Consider the following 15,882-nt stretch of genomic DNA (forward strand, 5'->3'; position numbering starts at 1 on the left):
ATTGTATAGGTAAAAATGCGTTGCCACAACAGACTTAGAAATATCCAAGGCGGACAATGTTTGCCTGTACAAACCTGTAGCTGCTGTACAGTATAAACACTGAAGCTTTCTTGAGGGAGATTTATTTTAACAGACCACATACACACACACACACACACACACACACACACACACACACACACACACACACACACACACACACACATATATATATATATATATATATATATATATATATATATATATATATATATATAAAATATTCGTCAACTCGTATGGTGTCTGAAGTCTGAAACTTAAATTATTTAAATTCTTCTAAATTACATATTACATTTATAAATTAGTAATTCGTTGTTGTATAAAAGGGTAGCAAACTTTTCCTTTAAGTACAGAAAAGAAAACAACATTTTTCGGTAACTAAGGTGTGTTTTTAGTTGGTTTGCGATTTGCGGAAGATGTGGGATTCACGGAGGAAATCTTCAGGATAATTCCAATTACTTGTATAAATAACCACAAGCCTAAATGTGTGGTTAACTGGGGAGGTTTGCACTGTACCGTTGTAATACTAATTGCTTTAATAATTGCTTAATATGTAAAAGGAGTGAGCGAATTTAGATATGGCTTGTGAGACAATTTTTTGTTGTATATTATCGGCCTCATCCGCGATTTGTCCTTAATTCCTGAGAGAGTAGTCTTTGGATTTCACCATATATACTTGTTTTCTTAACCCCCTCCCCTCCCTTCAGCTGTTTTGCGACGGGAGGAGACAGTCTGGAATCCAAAGTCATTTTCATTCAGTTGGGTGAATGGGGTTCTCCTCTGGAATGCGTCACCAACAAAGAGTTTACAGCACGCGTTATAGCCCCACAGGACACTGCCGCCTAGCATGCGGATATAGCAGCAATATCCTGAAATAGCCTAAGGATTGGTGGACAGCAAAACACCTACTCCCGTTTAAAACATTTTATATATTTATATTTCTGCTGAAATGTTCGCATTTAGTGGTGCATGGGGTGTTATTGCTTGGTATGTGCTTTAGGCCTGCTTTCTTCAGTAGCATTAGCAATAGCCTATACCTGGTTTGTGAAGAGCCTTGTGTATTTGAATAAAAAAATGTTCACACAGATTTTGATTGCTGGATAGTTTTCAGTACTTGATTTTGGATCATTTGACAGCTGTGACGGACAGGTCTCTTTTTTTGTTCTTTGATTTCAGGTTTTTGTTGCGTTTTGTTGGTTTTGATGTCATTTCTGCTAATACGCACTTGCGGACATTCTGATTCTGAACGAATTAATTGTTTTTAGCACTTTTGCATCAACAATATTACTTGACGTTTTGAAATTGAAATGTTGCACAAATATAACATTTTGCTATTCATTTACTGCATTTAGTTTACGCTGTTATTTGGAACCAATTTCAGCTTGACGGAAAGTGTTTCTAATTCACATCAAGTCATTTTGTTAAATAAAGGTGTTGAACAGAATTGTTATCCAACATTAGTTCGTTTAATTAAAAGCCCAAAATGAATTTATTTTATATTAACTTTTACGAGGACGCAACACGTTAGGCTATATAAATTTAGCTAATTTGTTTGAGTGAAACCTTAAACCTTTGTACTGTTGACATTTCTGTTTATTTCGCCCACGGCTGCAATTATATGATATTGTAATATGACACTGTGATGTCTATCAGTCCTGTAATGATAATAGGATAAACATTACATTTTACATTCCTTTGTGTCCTCCCGTAAATCAATACAGAAACATCTAGCCTATAAAAAACGGTAAAAATGAAAAAGATTTTTAAAATATACAATCTGAAGTATTACAACACATGTTATATAAAGTAAATAAAGTATTACAACAAATAAAGTATTACAACACTATGTATATATAGTACGAAACTGAGTGGTGCGCTGTGTTCACTTTGACCATGGCATAAAGGCACACTGAGCTTTTCTTTTGTTATTAAAGAAAATAAAAAGTAACATTTAATAGTAATTTAAAGCATTACAATATTATGTGCTATAATTAAATGTAACGATTTATTTATAATATACATATATATTATTTAAAACCGTTTAAATATTTGTTTAAATTAACATACCATCTAAGAACATTAAAGCTTTTTATATACGCATACAAACATTCATAAGCATACATTATTATTATTTATTATTTTTTTTTTTGTAATTTGTATATATACGCGTTAGATTATTTCTTTAGTATGCTAAGCGGTATTTTGGATTATGATGTTCACGTTGACCGTGGCATCCTTAATGTTGTTTTAAAGCTAGAATATTAAATATAAATAAGGTGTAAAAATAGTAGAAGGACTTTACATGTTTGCTACATTATAAAGAAGTTATATAAAATAATTTTGAAGAAAATAGACTTAATATCTCATATAAGACCTCTGCTGTAACAACGAAATGTCTTTTAAGGTTTTGTTGCGCTAGTAAAATCGAAGGGTCTATGTAAACTGCACCTTATAAACAAATTAGGAATTACTATAGGAATAGGAATATTGAGGGATATAAATACACCTCGTGACTTTTAGGTGTGTCCATGCTTTTATGCAGTTTTAAACAAATACAATTGAGTCTATTTTTTAATAACAAACAGAAAGCAAATAAGAGCAATGGATAGTCCCGTTAATCAAATTGCATTAGCAACAATATTGTCCTTGCATCATAAAGGAAAGCACTCTGATGCTTTTTAATGACACCTTAAAATCCATTATGATGTATTAAGTTATGCTAATACAAGGTATGTGTATATGATGATACTATGCTATGCTGTTTATGGTCACACGAGACTAAGACATTAACAGGGTCATTCTTGAATTGTCAACCCTTATGATATAAATAGGGATTGCATATGTGCATATGTTTTACTTTATATATATATATATATATATATATATATATATATATATATATATATATATATATATATATATATAAAATAGATGTTTAGGTAATGTTTATAATCTTTGAATGTGTGTGACTTTTCTAAAAGCTAAAGCACAGTGCTAGCGCTTCCGCATGTCCACCGCAGAGTCCTAGTTTTTCCTGAGTCACCCTGGACAGCTGAAGTGCCAATACTGCAGTGAACGCTTAATTCAACTGATTTGTACACTCCTAAAGCACAAGTTCGTTATCAATGAATGCGATCACAATGAGAACGACTCCATTTTAGGCGTTTCTTAAAGAGCGAATGGTGCTCTGTCCATGAAATTGATATTTTGTGTAAAACACTTTCCTGTTTGTCACCTAAATTAGTATTTGTATCTGACAAAATTGATATTTGACTAAAAGGACACATACAACTGAATTAAAAACTGTATATACAATGCTAGACATGCCAAAAACATTAAAAAACAGTCGACAAATGGTTTTATTATTTTATTTTCATTTTTAAAACAGCGTAAAAACATCTTTTTTGCGTCTGTACAACAGCTTTATACAATCATTTAACACCAAACCAATTGTGAGAGGTGATTATAAGAGAAAATAATATTTAAAAAATCGTAAAGGTGAATAATAAGGGTGATAGAAGCGACTTTAACATGAAGTACCACGCCCTCGAAAAAACAGATAAAAGCAGGACAATGTTTTATACAAACTTGTATGCACATAACACACACACAGACATGATGCCGTTGTTGAACGTTTTCTATTAAATGTTTGTTCTGTACGTGTCACGCTGTAATTAATTTATTAGTTTGATAAGATGCATTGATAACCACAATACGCCACATCCCACCAAGACTTCATATGATTAATTCTCTTCACAAAACTGAAAGCGAAATCTACTGTCAGGGTTTTTATATTATATTGCCTCCGCAGTGTATCGCAAGAAAAAAAAATAAGATCAACGCCATAATCAACAAGCTGACACACCTACTTATAAACCACAAATTGAGTTAATGAAATGCTACTGCTTAAATATAGTATGCTTGCGTGTACTTAATTTTATTTAAATTATGTTAAATTAAGAACTTTAATAAGTTCTTTTACTGCTGAAAGGTGCACAATTACACCCATTACTTTGCCAAAATTCTCTAAACTATTTAACTAATTAAACAGTAAGGTTTTGTAAAAACTGTTTGTATTACAAAAGTAATGTTAACTTTTCTTTTTTTTTTTTTTTTGCTCGAGTGTTTTTGACGTGTCTATGTATTAATTTGTCTGATGTTCCCACAAAAGAAGGGTGGAAAAAAAAGCCTGACCTCATGTGGCCGGTTTCATACTGGGCCTAACACTGACAATGACAGCAGCCCAAAAATTCACAGATTTCCAAGTGCCGCAATATACGTTCAGTAAAAATCTTAAATTTGCTATATAATAATGTGCATGTTAACCGTAAAATGTTCAAGACGGATTCATTTTCTGCATGACAAGAGTACACCGTTAAATTATTTGAGATATATGTTTAGGATCCAATTATTTTGTTTATTTGTGAGCCAGTTTTAATAACTTGAAATTGCAAACAAAATAAAAACCTATATTTACAAATATTTTACAAAGCTTCAAGTACAATAATTTCACAAAGCTTTAGGTATAAAATAAAGGGATATATATATATAATTTTTTTTCCATTTAAAATACTATTTGCCCTGTAGTACATCAACGTAGTTGACAAAATCGCAACAATTGTAAATGACAATGTAAAGTTAATAATGAAAGAGAACATTAAACACTTTACTAACTTATGTAACTAGTTTTATGCAGATGTTTTATCAAAATATGTCGCAGTACAATCGATAAACGTAGAAAGTCTTTGCAAAAAAATTGCAAAAGCCATAAACAAATGTATTATTAATAATGAAAGAGGTCAATAAATACTTTACTAATGTATGTTGACTGTGTTATGCAGATGATTTGGCCAAAATATTGCAGTAAAATTGATAAACGTAGAAAGTCTTTACAAATAAGTGCAACTGGCATAGTAATGCTAATAATGAAAGAAGTCAATAAATACTTTACTAATTTAATGTAGACTGTGTTATGCAGATGTTTTGTCCAAAAAAAAATCTTGGTGAAATTGGTAAACGTAGAAAGTCTTTACAAATAAATGCAAACACAAAAATTATATTAATATTAAAGGTGGTCAATAAATACTTTACTAATGTGTGTAGGCTGTTATGCAGATGTTTTGTCCAAAAAAAAAATATCGTAGTGAATTTGATAAATGTAGAAAGTCTTTACCAATAATTTCAAATGTCATATAATGTACACTTAATAATAAAAGAGGTCAATAAATACTTTACTAACGTATGTTGGCTGTGTTATGCAGATGTTTTGTCCAAAAATATCGCAGTAAAATTAGTAAACGTAGAAAATCTTTACAAATAAATGCAAATAGCATAAAATGTAATATTAATAAAGAAAGTGGTCAATAAATACTTTACTATTGTACGTTGACTGTGTTATACTGATGATTTGTCCCAAATCTTTATCTCAGATGCAATTTTAAGAGCTAACAGAGGTAGTGAACCGTCATTCTTCTACTCGAAAGAGGTTTGATGAGACTTCTTTCACAAGCGTAGTGTTGGTTTTATGTTATACCAGGAACTCAACTGCAGTTTTATTAACGACACGTTTATGAACAATCAAATGGTCCTCGTAAAAATTTATTGAAGGACATAAAAGCATGCACGACCACTTGACGAATATAGCCGCAGTTGTGGTGCGTTTTCGGGCGTCTTACTATTCCCACCGCCCCGATTTGTTTAAAATTTCATTTTATGAGGGATATCCCAATTGTACTTGTTTGAAACTAGAGCAAAATAAGACTTCAGTGCGTAAAAGCAACCCTTTAGACAACACAAGCGCCTATATTTGTCACAATTATTGTATTGGGTCCTTTTCAATTGTATAAATTAATACTGAAGCTGAGAAAGACATGTATAACCGTTTCTTTTGCCTAATTGCATTTAATAAATAACATTGTGAAGTGTGAGATGCGCACAAGGCTAGCCACAGCACAGTAGCATTGGCTCGACAGAGATTGATTACACCAACAAATAGTGCCTTTTTAGTGCCGTTAACACACACTTTGCTGTTCAGTTTAAGTTCAAATAACTATCTACGTTAATCACTTGCCTCATAATACATTAGAAACGAAGCCTTTTATTATGTTTACGCTCATTTTAAAAAGAAAACATTAGTATTAAGCAACCTTACTGCAAGCTCGAAGTGCATTGCTGTTCCAGGAGAACGCGCGCATTGATCTGCTGTGCAGTTTTTTCAGGGGGTAAATTCAATCACGTGTTCCACAGGCGTCCAATCCCAGCTGGGGAAGCTTTCTGAAATAATTACCTGTCTTGATTGTTCTACGGTCAGATAAAAAAGTACACATACACTCCATATAATAATCGGATGCATGTAAAAGAGAAGGGAAACATCGCCATGTCGGCTACGGGTCCCATAAGTAATTATTATGTGGATTCCTTGATCAACCATGAGAGCGAGGATGTTCTGGCGAGTCGTTTCACAGCCACTGGTCCGATATCCTCCAGCTCACGCCCGACGCCCCTGGTACCGGAATGCGCGGATTACCCGTCCTGCAGCTTTGCCCCGAAACCACCAGTCTTTACTACCTCGTGGGCCCCTGTTCACTCCCAGTCGTCAGTAGTTTACCATCCATACACTCACCAACCTCACCTAGGCACAGACTCAAGGTACGTTCGCTCTTGGCTGGAGCCCATCCCCGGTACCGTGTCTTTTCCAGGATATGCAGGGAATAGCAGGCACTACGGGCTGAAGCCCGACACCTTCCAGGATCCCCGCGCCGGAGACTGTTTGGGCTCGAACGGACGTACTTATACGGATTATCTCTACTGTTCAGCCGTCGACATTAGAGAAAAGCAACAGAATACACCATCGCCAGAGACGGAGAGCCTGTCTTCCGGGAAGCACAAAGACGACAAGGCTGAATTAGACCCAAGTAAGTTAGAGCAATTCTTGTTTACAACCGGGTATGGGATGCTTCTCAGTTTATTGCGTTCGCTTGGTGGTTGGCTGTTGTCCGTCGTAAAACCAAGTTCTATACTCTTTCATCCCGACTCAAGTCTGCTTTAGGGCTATCCATTGATGACAAACGCCATAGGATTGGGTTGTAAAACGGGTTGTGAGCTATAAAAATTGTCTCCTAAGAAGCCAAGTCTGGCAAAGAACGTAGCATGTGATGTTAACAAAGATCTGTCCTATTATCATTATAGCTTTAAGACGATGTAGTTTTTTCACTGTGTGTTGTTTAATGTGGATATGTACAAGTTTAGCCTCCCGTTGACTCAATAACAATACAGGCTTTTTGGGCACGATTATGCGTATTAAACTTGCAAATGAATATTTCTTAAAAGCTAATTTTGTTTCAAATGTTGAGTGTTTTATTACAACCTATAAATAATAATATTACTTGTTTTAAATTATATCTGTAGAGTGTATTACAACATCATGACCGCATTGTCTAATGAAACAGGCACAAAAAAACAGGCACTTGTTTAATTTAAATGTTTAACTATTAAATTAAATATTATTTACACATAAAAACAGCATTTATAGCAAGGAACAGCACGTGGAATGTTCGAAGTGCATTCACTGCATAGCAGAACTTTGAGCGTAGACTTGTGAAGGCTTGAGTCACAAGCCTTTTCTTTTTTATGGGCCTATAAAGCAAATAGGTACATTCACCAGTTTACAGCGCCATTTCTCTGTAAGAGTTTGCAAAGCTATTTCAAATAGCTAGATATAGGAGTACCTCCTATAAAATTACCTGCTATTTACAAGTGCTAAGAGCATTTAACCAAATTAATCTTGCTAAAATTAGAAGTGTCCTTAGGTGCTACGGTGCAATTGCAATTATTGCATTATACACAAGTATGGCTGTTCTAATCAGGAAAGAAGGGTTGTATCTCTAATTCTTAACATGCGACTGTCATCTGTTTCAGACAGCGTGTTTGTTTGCAGCAGCACCTAATCACACTTTTTGTACGTTGTTTTTCAGATAATCCTGTGGCAAACTGGATCCATGCGCGCTCAACTCGAAAGAAACGTTGTCCGTACACCAAGTATCAAACACTCGAACTCGAAAAGGAATTTTTATTCAATATGTACCTCACAAGAGACCGGCGATATGAGGTAGCAAGGGTGCTGAACCTAACGGAGCGACAAGTCAAAATCTGGTTCCAGAACCGACGGATGAAGATGAAGAAAATGAACAAGGAAAAAAACGACAGTAAAGAACAATAGACCAAATGTCATTAATCGGACACAGACTGAAGGAAAATCATCATTTAGAACGGTCATGAGTCTTAACATTTGCACCTTCGGCCCATAAAAGGAACAGAGAAAACGAATATCCTTTATGGATATCTTTAAAACGTGTTGTTATTAGTATGGTTTAATATAAATGTAATTTTTACCATCCTGGATTGAGTCATATTAATATTATACGTAGTTTGGATTTACATAACGTTTCTTTACTCACAAACACAAACGTGGACTCTGAAGAGAGACTACCCCGAAGTTTCAGAGAAAAATATACTTGAACTACTTTATTTTGAAATTCCTAATTTATGCTATATCTTCGTGGTTGTTTCTTTTCTATGCTTCCATTTATTTGTAGAAGGTTTGAAAGCCAAGTATTTTATAAAGATTAACAATTCTGTAGTTAAGAATACGTGTTTGCGTCGATGTACTTAGTTTGTTTTTGATGTACCTGTTTGTGTATTTTACATTCTTTAAACTGTAAATGAGTTTCATTATAGATTGTAGATATATCCAAATATATACAACCATGTTAATATGATTTTTGTGTCTTATTCCATTCATTTAAGCGCAAAAAGTTGATAATTTCGCAGTGAAAACTTATACAGGAAGGAGTTTGTGTGTATTACCCAGTTTTAGCATAGAGTTCGGCCTACAACGACAATGTTGTCGTGTGGAAAATATCTAAGCTGGTGTATATGTGCACAGTTGTAAGGCCACTATAAAATGTTTGTGTGAATACCAAAATATTACATTTGCACATCCCACAAAGAACAAATCCTGAAATGCCTGTGGTAGGCCTCATTCACTCCCGTGCATTATTTATCATCATATTTAGATTTGATCAGTAGCTTGTTTCCAAGCACTGACGAAACTCATTACTCCCACTCATTTTTTACACTTTATATGATTTCATCATTTAAAAAAAGCCAGTGAATAAAGAGTTTACTAATTATAAACTGCAATGTTTTGTTATAATTATTCGCGATGTGAAAGCCTAGATATTTTACGGTTTATTATAAGCCTACTAATACAACGTTTCACCGGAAAGAATTGCGAGAAACAGCGATCAGTGGTTTAAATTATATTTTACAATATAAAAATAGATTAATAGATTATAAATTAGAAATTAAAACAATTAAAACAAACTTGATCAAGTAAATTAAATAAAAATACTAATTTAATTAACAATGATTACGTTTTTATTAGACTGATTGGCCTAATAAAGCAAAAGGGGGGTTAACTTTGAAAGCAAAGTAGACTAGCGTTATTGGAGTACGAACTTACATTAAATCTTTTAAAGTGACATGCCCTTACATTTGAACGTTGTTTATTTGGGTTATTTATAATTAAAATGACAAATTTGCCGCTGCATTTGACATTCTATTATCGATATTAAAGTAAAACCAAAATCAACCGATATTAATTTTAGCAGAAGGGCCTACATGTTTAATTAAAGCTAATGTGTTTAGCACTAGCGTCCTTCGCTAGATCGAAATTGCCTTTTTGTGGGCCTTAACAATACGAACAGGATGCGGTGATTTCAAAGCCTGATCGACCACGTTTCCGCCCTAGAACTAAAATGCCAGTTTTACAGCCCTGTTGGAGCTTGGTGTTGTTTGTCTCTGATGCAGACGAACAAAGCCAACCTGGCTAACTGGCTAGACGTCTGGGCTAAATTACTTTATGGTTTAATGGACGTTGTTGGTGGACCTTAAAGTGTTCTGCAAAGCCATTTAGTCGTTTGGGCTAACTTGAGGCAACAACAATCCTCCAACATCACAATCAGAAGCTTTTAAACGACGCTAAAGTGAAAAAGCTTAGTTTCACTTAACACATAGTTGTAAAGTTAATTTACAGTGTCCATGCTGGCTCTGTAAGATCTTAAATCATGTATTTGGTACTGCAAGGAGTGTTGTGTTTTTACTGTCTGAGGTTTCCCTTAAAGGTACATTTAAATGGGCTTTCTGTCATTGTCCTAATTTATTTGGATTACTGTATGTTTTGCTGCACGGATTGTGTGGCCTTGGCCTCCAGTCAATGGTAATTTGTAGAAGTTACCCCCAAGTACACTAGATGGCGCTATTGGCTCACAGTTAAAGCATTTTCTACCACTAAAGCCTGGGAGTGTACTAAAGGAAAAGTGCTGAAAGAATGGCCTTCCCTGTTATTAATCACATTTGTGGCTTTAAAAACAAATGTCAACACGCTAAAGTAATAAACGTTACATTTACACCGTCTTTATCGTTTTCCTAAAACAAACTGTTTGCTTTATTATATTTTTGTATTTCTTAATAGTTTTTTGTCAGTATCGAACACTCATACTGCGAAGCCTTTTTCACACTCCTCCCCGTGTCTTTTGTTTTGTCAAAATCCGTATATCACTGATGGGTTTAAAAAGCACATTGTTGGTTTTAATGCTTCCCTGTATAGCTGACATAATTTATTGAAGGCACTGGGAAATTGTAACAGAATTTAGCCTTCTCTCCTGCTATATCTTATTTGCAAATGTCGCCGGCTATATGCGTTCGGTAAATTTATTTAATTTAAGGCCTAGATGTATTTTTTATTTTTATTTTTTTGAAGGTACGTTTTTTGCGTAACTTTTTTGACGTAAGACACTGTCAAATAATTGACACTTTAAATTGGCGGTTTTTTATTATCAGAGCCTTTAATACACTGTTATGAATTTTAATTATTTTTCAATGTTTCATTATTACTATTATTAATGTTAAATTAAAATAGTAAATAATATTATAAAAGTTAAATACTAAATAATATTAACAATATGGGTATGATTATAATGCCTAATGAAATAGATTCGTTTGAAATTAAATTCCATCGTGTCCTTGATTTAGTATTTTATAAACTATTGATTTTATTTCCGTTACATAAAAATAAATACTCCATGGTAATAGTGGTCCTGTAACATAGACAATGACCCAAAATCTGCATCTTTATAGACTGTGAGATGTCAATAAATTTTCTTTGTGTGCCTTTCCCGTTTAACAGCGAAGTGTAAAAATTGTCAAGTAACGACACAAAACCACATGCTCATATTTTGGGACGGACTTTAAATGAGCAAACCCGAAATAAACAACAAGCCATTAACGTGTCTAGTAAAATAACGAGGCATCTATTGCGCAATTTTATTGTGTCAGTACGGCAGATTTACAACTTTTTAGTATGGTTTAGGAGGGCCAAGAGAGGCTTGCGTATCCAGCCTTTCTCTCTCTGTGTGTAAGCGGTTTAACGCAAATAATCAAAGTAGGTATCACGATCACACTATTTTAATGTAGCAGTAATAATAATTATAATAATAATAACAACAACAAAAATAATAATATAAATAATAACAAATTGTAATTGTACTTTAAATCATTTTCATTCACATTACAATTCTAATTTGTGTTTTAATTTGCATGCGGTGTCAATCTTTAATCGTTTTTTCGTAGCCCAATGTTTATGAACTTGAGTAATGTAGTCATTGTGGGTTATGGCTCGATACGTAAACTTATAAACCTATCAGATTAAATGTAAAATGGTTGGACCTTATACGACTTTTGAAAGAAAATGATACCGAGTTAGACTATATCATAAATGAAATACCAGATAAATTGTTTTAGCGTGACCGCAGGACTGAAATGACCAGTATGGCCAGTAAGAAGCGGCCGTAACCTGCGGTTATGTTCTAAAGCGGCCATTAAAAAACTTCTATGCTCCATTCATTTTATGCGTGCAGCCGTTTTTATTCAATAAAAAGACTGACAACTGCGTTTCCCCTTCAAGGTAGACGCCTGTGGACGCTCTGGAAGATGAGGAGCCAAAGGGTGGGGTGTAGGGGACAAGGGGTGGGGGGGTGAGTCTCATTGTAGTGGGGGTGGCTGGTGGGAGGCAAAAAAAAAGTATGAGCTTGTGACTGAGCCGTCGGAGCTAGCCAGCTTTAACCTTAACACACATCCACCGTGCACGCCATGATTTGAGGCTGCAAAAGGAAAGGCTGGCGATAGGAAGAGAGAGAGAGAGAGACTAAGCGAAAGGAGCTGAAGTGGGAGCTGCCTCAGATTGTCCGAAGGGGCAGCATTTCTCCATCTAGTTCCGGTTGCTGTGTCTGCGTTGCATGCCATTTGGAACTGCAACAATAGGTTGCCACCATTAGGAGAGGAGAATACATATATTTTTTCCAAACAGACTGACTCTTTTTAATGCTAGATAAACATGAGCTCTTATTTTGTTAACCCTCTTTTTTCCAAGTACAAAGGCGGCGAAACATTAGAGCCAACTTACTACGACTGCAGGTTTCCACAGAGCGTTGCCCGAAGCCACACGCTTGTGTACGGACATGGAGCAGCTGCGCCGGGGTTTCAACACCCGTCGCATCACGTACAGGACTTTTTCCATCACGGAACCACAGGTATCTCCAACCCTGGGTATCAACAGAACCCCTGTGCATTGGCATGTCACGGAGACGCTACGAAATTTTATGGATATGAAGCCCTTCCGAGGCAACCGCTTTATGGTACCCAGCAAGAGGCCACCTTAGCGCAATACCCAGACTGTAAATCGTCCAATAGCACTAACCCTGGAGAAGGACAAGGCCACTTAAGTCAAAACTCCTCTCCGAGCCTCATGTTCCCTTGGATGCGGCCTCACGGTTAGCACTTATTATTTCACATTATGTTCAGTTACTGTGTGTGAGTTTGTCCGTGTGACTGCGTCAGTGTGTCAAGATTCTAATTATTGTGTAGCTTGGGCTGTTCATAAACAGAAATTAAAACAGGTGGGGTAGCCTATGCTTTTCAGGTCACGAAATTGTAATAAGTGTTACTGCAAAGTGTCGTATTTTAATAACTCAAAGGACCATCAAGGTTTATTTATGTAAAAACAAATGATGTGGTTTTGATTACTGGCTAGATTGTGTAGACAGAGCTATGTCGACATTAATCGAACCCAGATTATTCTAGTTAGAAACATCCACCTGTCTTAACAGTTTTGGGATAACTAAAAGTAGAAATGAGTGTAATGTGTGGTGGTAAACTGTAATGTTAATGTCATATAATTATTTTGATTCCAATTGACGCTGTGCCCTTTTCATTTAAAGGCGAATGGTGACATTCTAAAATATATATTCTTAAAAAATCTGAAGGTCAGTAGTTGGTCTAAATTAGTTTCAGCATATTTTAGCCAATTTAAACGTCTTCTGAAATAATAAAACTAATTAATGTCAAATATGTCGAGTCTTACTTGAAATATGTATCATTTTAATTTCCAAATGACTAATATTAATAATAATAATAAACATTAACAAGGACATACATTTATTTGGTTTAAGTGATGGATACTGTAAAAACCTGTGAGTGTGTGCGTGTGTTTGTCTGTCTGTCTGGCTGCCTGTCTGTGTATGTGTTTGTGTGCGCGCGCACACCAAGTTGTGTGTAATTCTGTGCGTTGCTGACCTGATTAAAGCTGTTGTCTATCTTAAACACAGAAACAATGCGTTAACTGGTATAATCAAATTGTATAACATTCATACTAATGAGAATTTCATCTAGAATGATATGTTCCCCCTATAACTTCCCAGAATTTAAATGTTTAAATGTCAATAGATAATTCTTAGCAATGATGATACTAAACCAAAACGCAGGTCTTACACATATACGCACAATTAATTCACTGTGTCAGAGATAGTCTTAAGTGCGATGTTGTGTGTGTGAGAGAGAAACTGAGTGTTTTTATGTTATATTTGAAAAAAATCAATTGTAAGCCATTCTAAATGTTTATTCATTTTTGTTTACAAATAGCATTACCAGCAACTTTTGTTTTCTTCACGGTTTTATTACTCTATATCAGCATGGAAATGGAAAGCGAGTGAAACAATGAAGACATGTAATTGACAGATATTTTTGTTTCACTCCTAAGCTCCTGGGAGACGCAATGGAAGGCAGACATACAGCCGATACCAGACATTGGAGCTGGAGAAAGAGTTCCTCTTCAACCCATACCTCACACGCAAGCGCCGTATTGAAGTGTCCCACGCGCTAAGCTTAACTGAACGACAGGTGAAGATCTGGTTTCAGAATCGCCGAATGAAGTGGAAAAAAGAAAATAACAAAGACAAATTTCCGGGGCAGAGAGGAGAGGCTGAAGCAGAGGCCGAAGAAGAGGGCAATGAAGACGGTGAAGCGGAGGAAGGAGAAGACAAGGAAACGGAAGAGAAAGAGGAAAGCAAGGAGTGATTTTATGGTCTTTTTTATGGTTATATGGCAGATATTGAAGAGGTCTCACGAATGGGAAATGAAAGAGAAGACGCGCCAATTTTATTACAAACAGTTGGGTCAAAAAGTGAGAAAATCCCCCTCCATACAAATGTACATTGAAACCTGCCCAAAGAAAAAAGGCTTCTTTTTTACCAACACACGAAGACTTTTACCATTAGCGAAATGTGGATCTGTGCATTCGACAAATTACTCAAAAGACAGACCTACAGGAATACAATAACCCATCGTTTTATATAGGAAATGTTAGCAGCATGAAAAACATATTACGGAATTTGACATTCATTTCATACTTGATGAATATGTCTGGGGGTTAAATGGATAAGATGCAACCAACTGAAATAATTGCATCAGCTTATCACCTTTAAAACTATTGGTCTTGTACATAAAATCAAGCCACATCATGCTGTTACAACATACATTACGAATCAAATTGACAGAAAAATATATTATGTATTTGGTGTAACGTTATTTCTACAATCCGAATATGGCAAAGGTGTATTAGTGCCATATACAGAGCAAAGCGATGGCAAGTGTAGAAAATTCATTCTGTATTACACACATTATAGATTACTTAACTGTTCTTTGTTGTTCTTCTATGTGAGTGGGCGAGGATACAGTTTGTATTTTTTCGATATTTTATTGGACTCACAAGAGATTGCAATCGTTTGAAAATCTCGTTTGAAGCTACCTAATCATGGGAAATTTGCAATATACATTTCTACCTAGAGATTTCATAGACTCTTGTTTTTGTAGTGTATTAAACCTAAGTTATGTAATTTACCCTTTAAACACTTATGATTATCGAGCATTTTGTCGTCTTCGGAAGACACGAATAGCTCGAAGCCAATCTTAACTATTTTAAAAGATTGTATCACGGCACTACCTAAAACAAAGTTTTGCTAGAAAGAATGAATTTATTTATTCTACGTGCTGCTTTGTTAAAAATAATTATACATTTTCCCCCAACAACTTAAACTGCCTATAGAAAATGCACATTTATGTGTAGTTGAACAAACACGCTGATTACTACCCTACCTTACTTAAAGAAAGAGAGTCAATTTATCGTGCTGGTGTTATAGCGTAGATTTTGAATTGCACTGAGTATAATCTTCATGTACGTCTTGTTATATCTTGCTGTTATCAATATGCTCGTTTTACTTGTGTTCCTCGTGTGAATATAAACAAATTCGTGTGTCCACGCCATTGTTGTTGAAATCAACAAGAATAAACAAGATGGCTCATTCTATCACGTCTCTCTCTCTCTTTTTTGACAAGACACAAAAAACCCCTAACTTCTTTGTGTGTGTGTGTATAATATAAATATATATA

At 35.1% G+C, this 15,882-nt stretch overlaps 3 protein-coding genes across 4 annotated transcripts in view; all 3 read left to right on the plus strand.

Moving 5' to 3' along the window:
* Positions 1–15,882, plus strand: part of hoxc3a (homeobox C3a) — a 62,370-nt gene that overhangs the window by 1,752 nt on the left and 44,736 nt on the right.
* On the plus strand, positions 6,353–8,816 carry hoxc9a (homeobox C9a). The gene is given in 2 exon segments (NM_131528.4): positions 6,353–6,953; positions 8,013–8,816. Coding segments are annotated over 2 exon segments (813 nt in total). The 5' UTR covers positions 6,353–6,385; the 3' UTR covers positions 8,258–8,816.
* On the plus strand, positions 12,241–15,799 carry hoxc8a (homeobox C8a). The gene is made up of 2 exons (NM_001005771.1): positions 12,241–12,929; positions 14,195–15,799. Exons 1-2 carry the CDS (start codon positions 12,494–12,496, stop codon positions 14,509–14,511), a joined length of 753 nt encoding a protein of 250 aa, NP_001005771.1. The 5' UTR covers positions 12,241–12,493; the 3' UTR covers positions 14,512–15,799.

The sequence above is a fragment of the Danio rerio genome, chromosome 23 (genome assembly GCF_052040795.2).
Source record: "Danio rerio strain M-AB ecotype USA chromosome 23, GRCz13ab, whole genome shotgun sequence".
Taxonomy (NCBI): domain Eukaryota; kingdom Metazoa; phylum Chordata; class Actinopteri; order Cypriniformes; family Danionidae; genus Danio; species Danio rerio.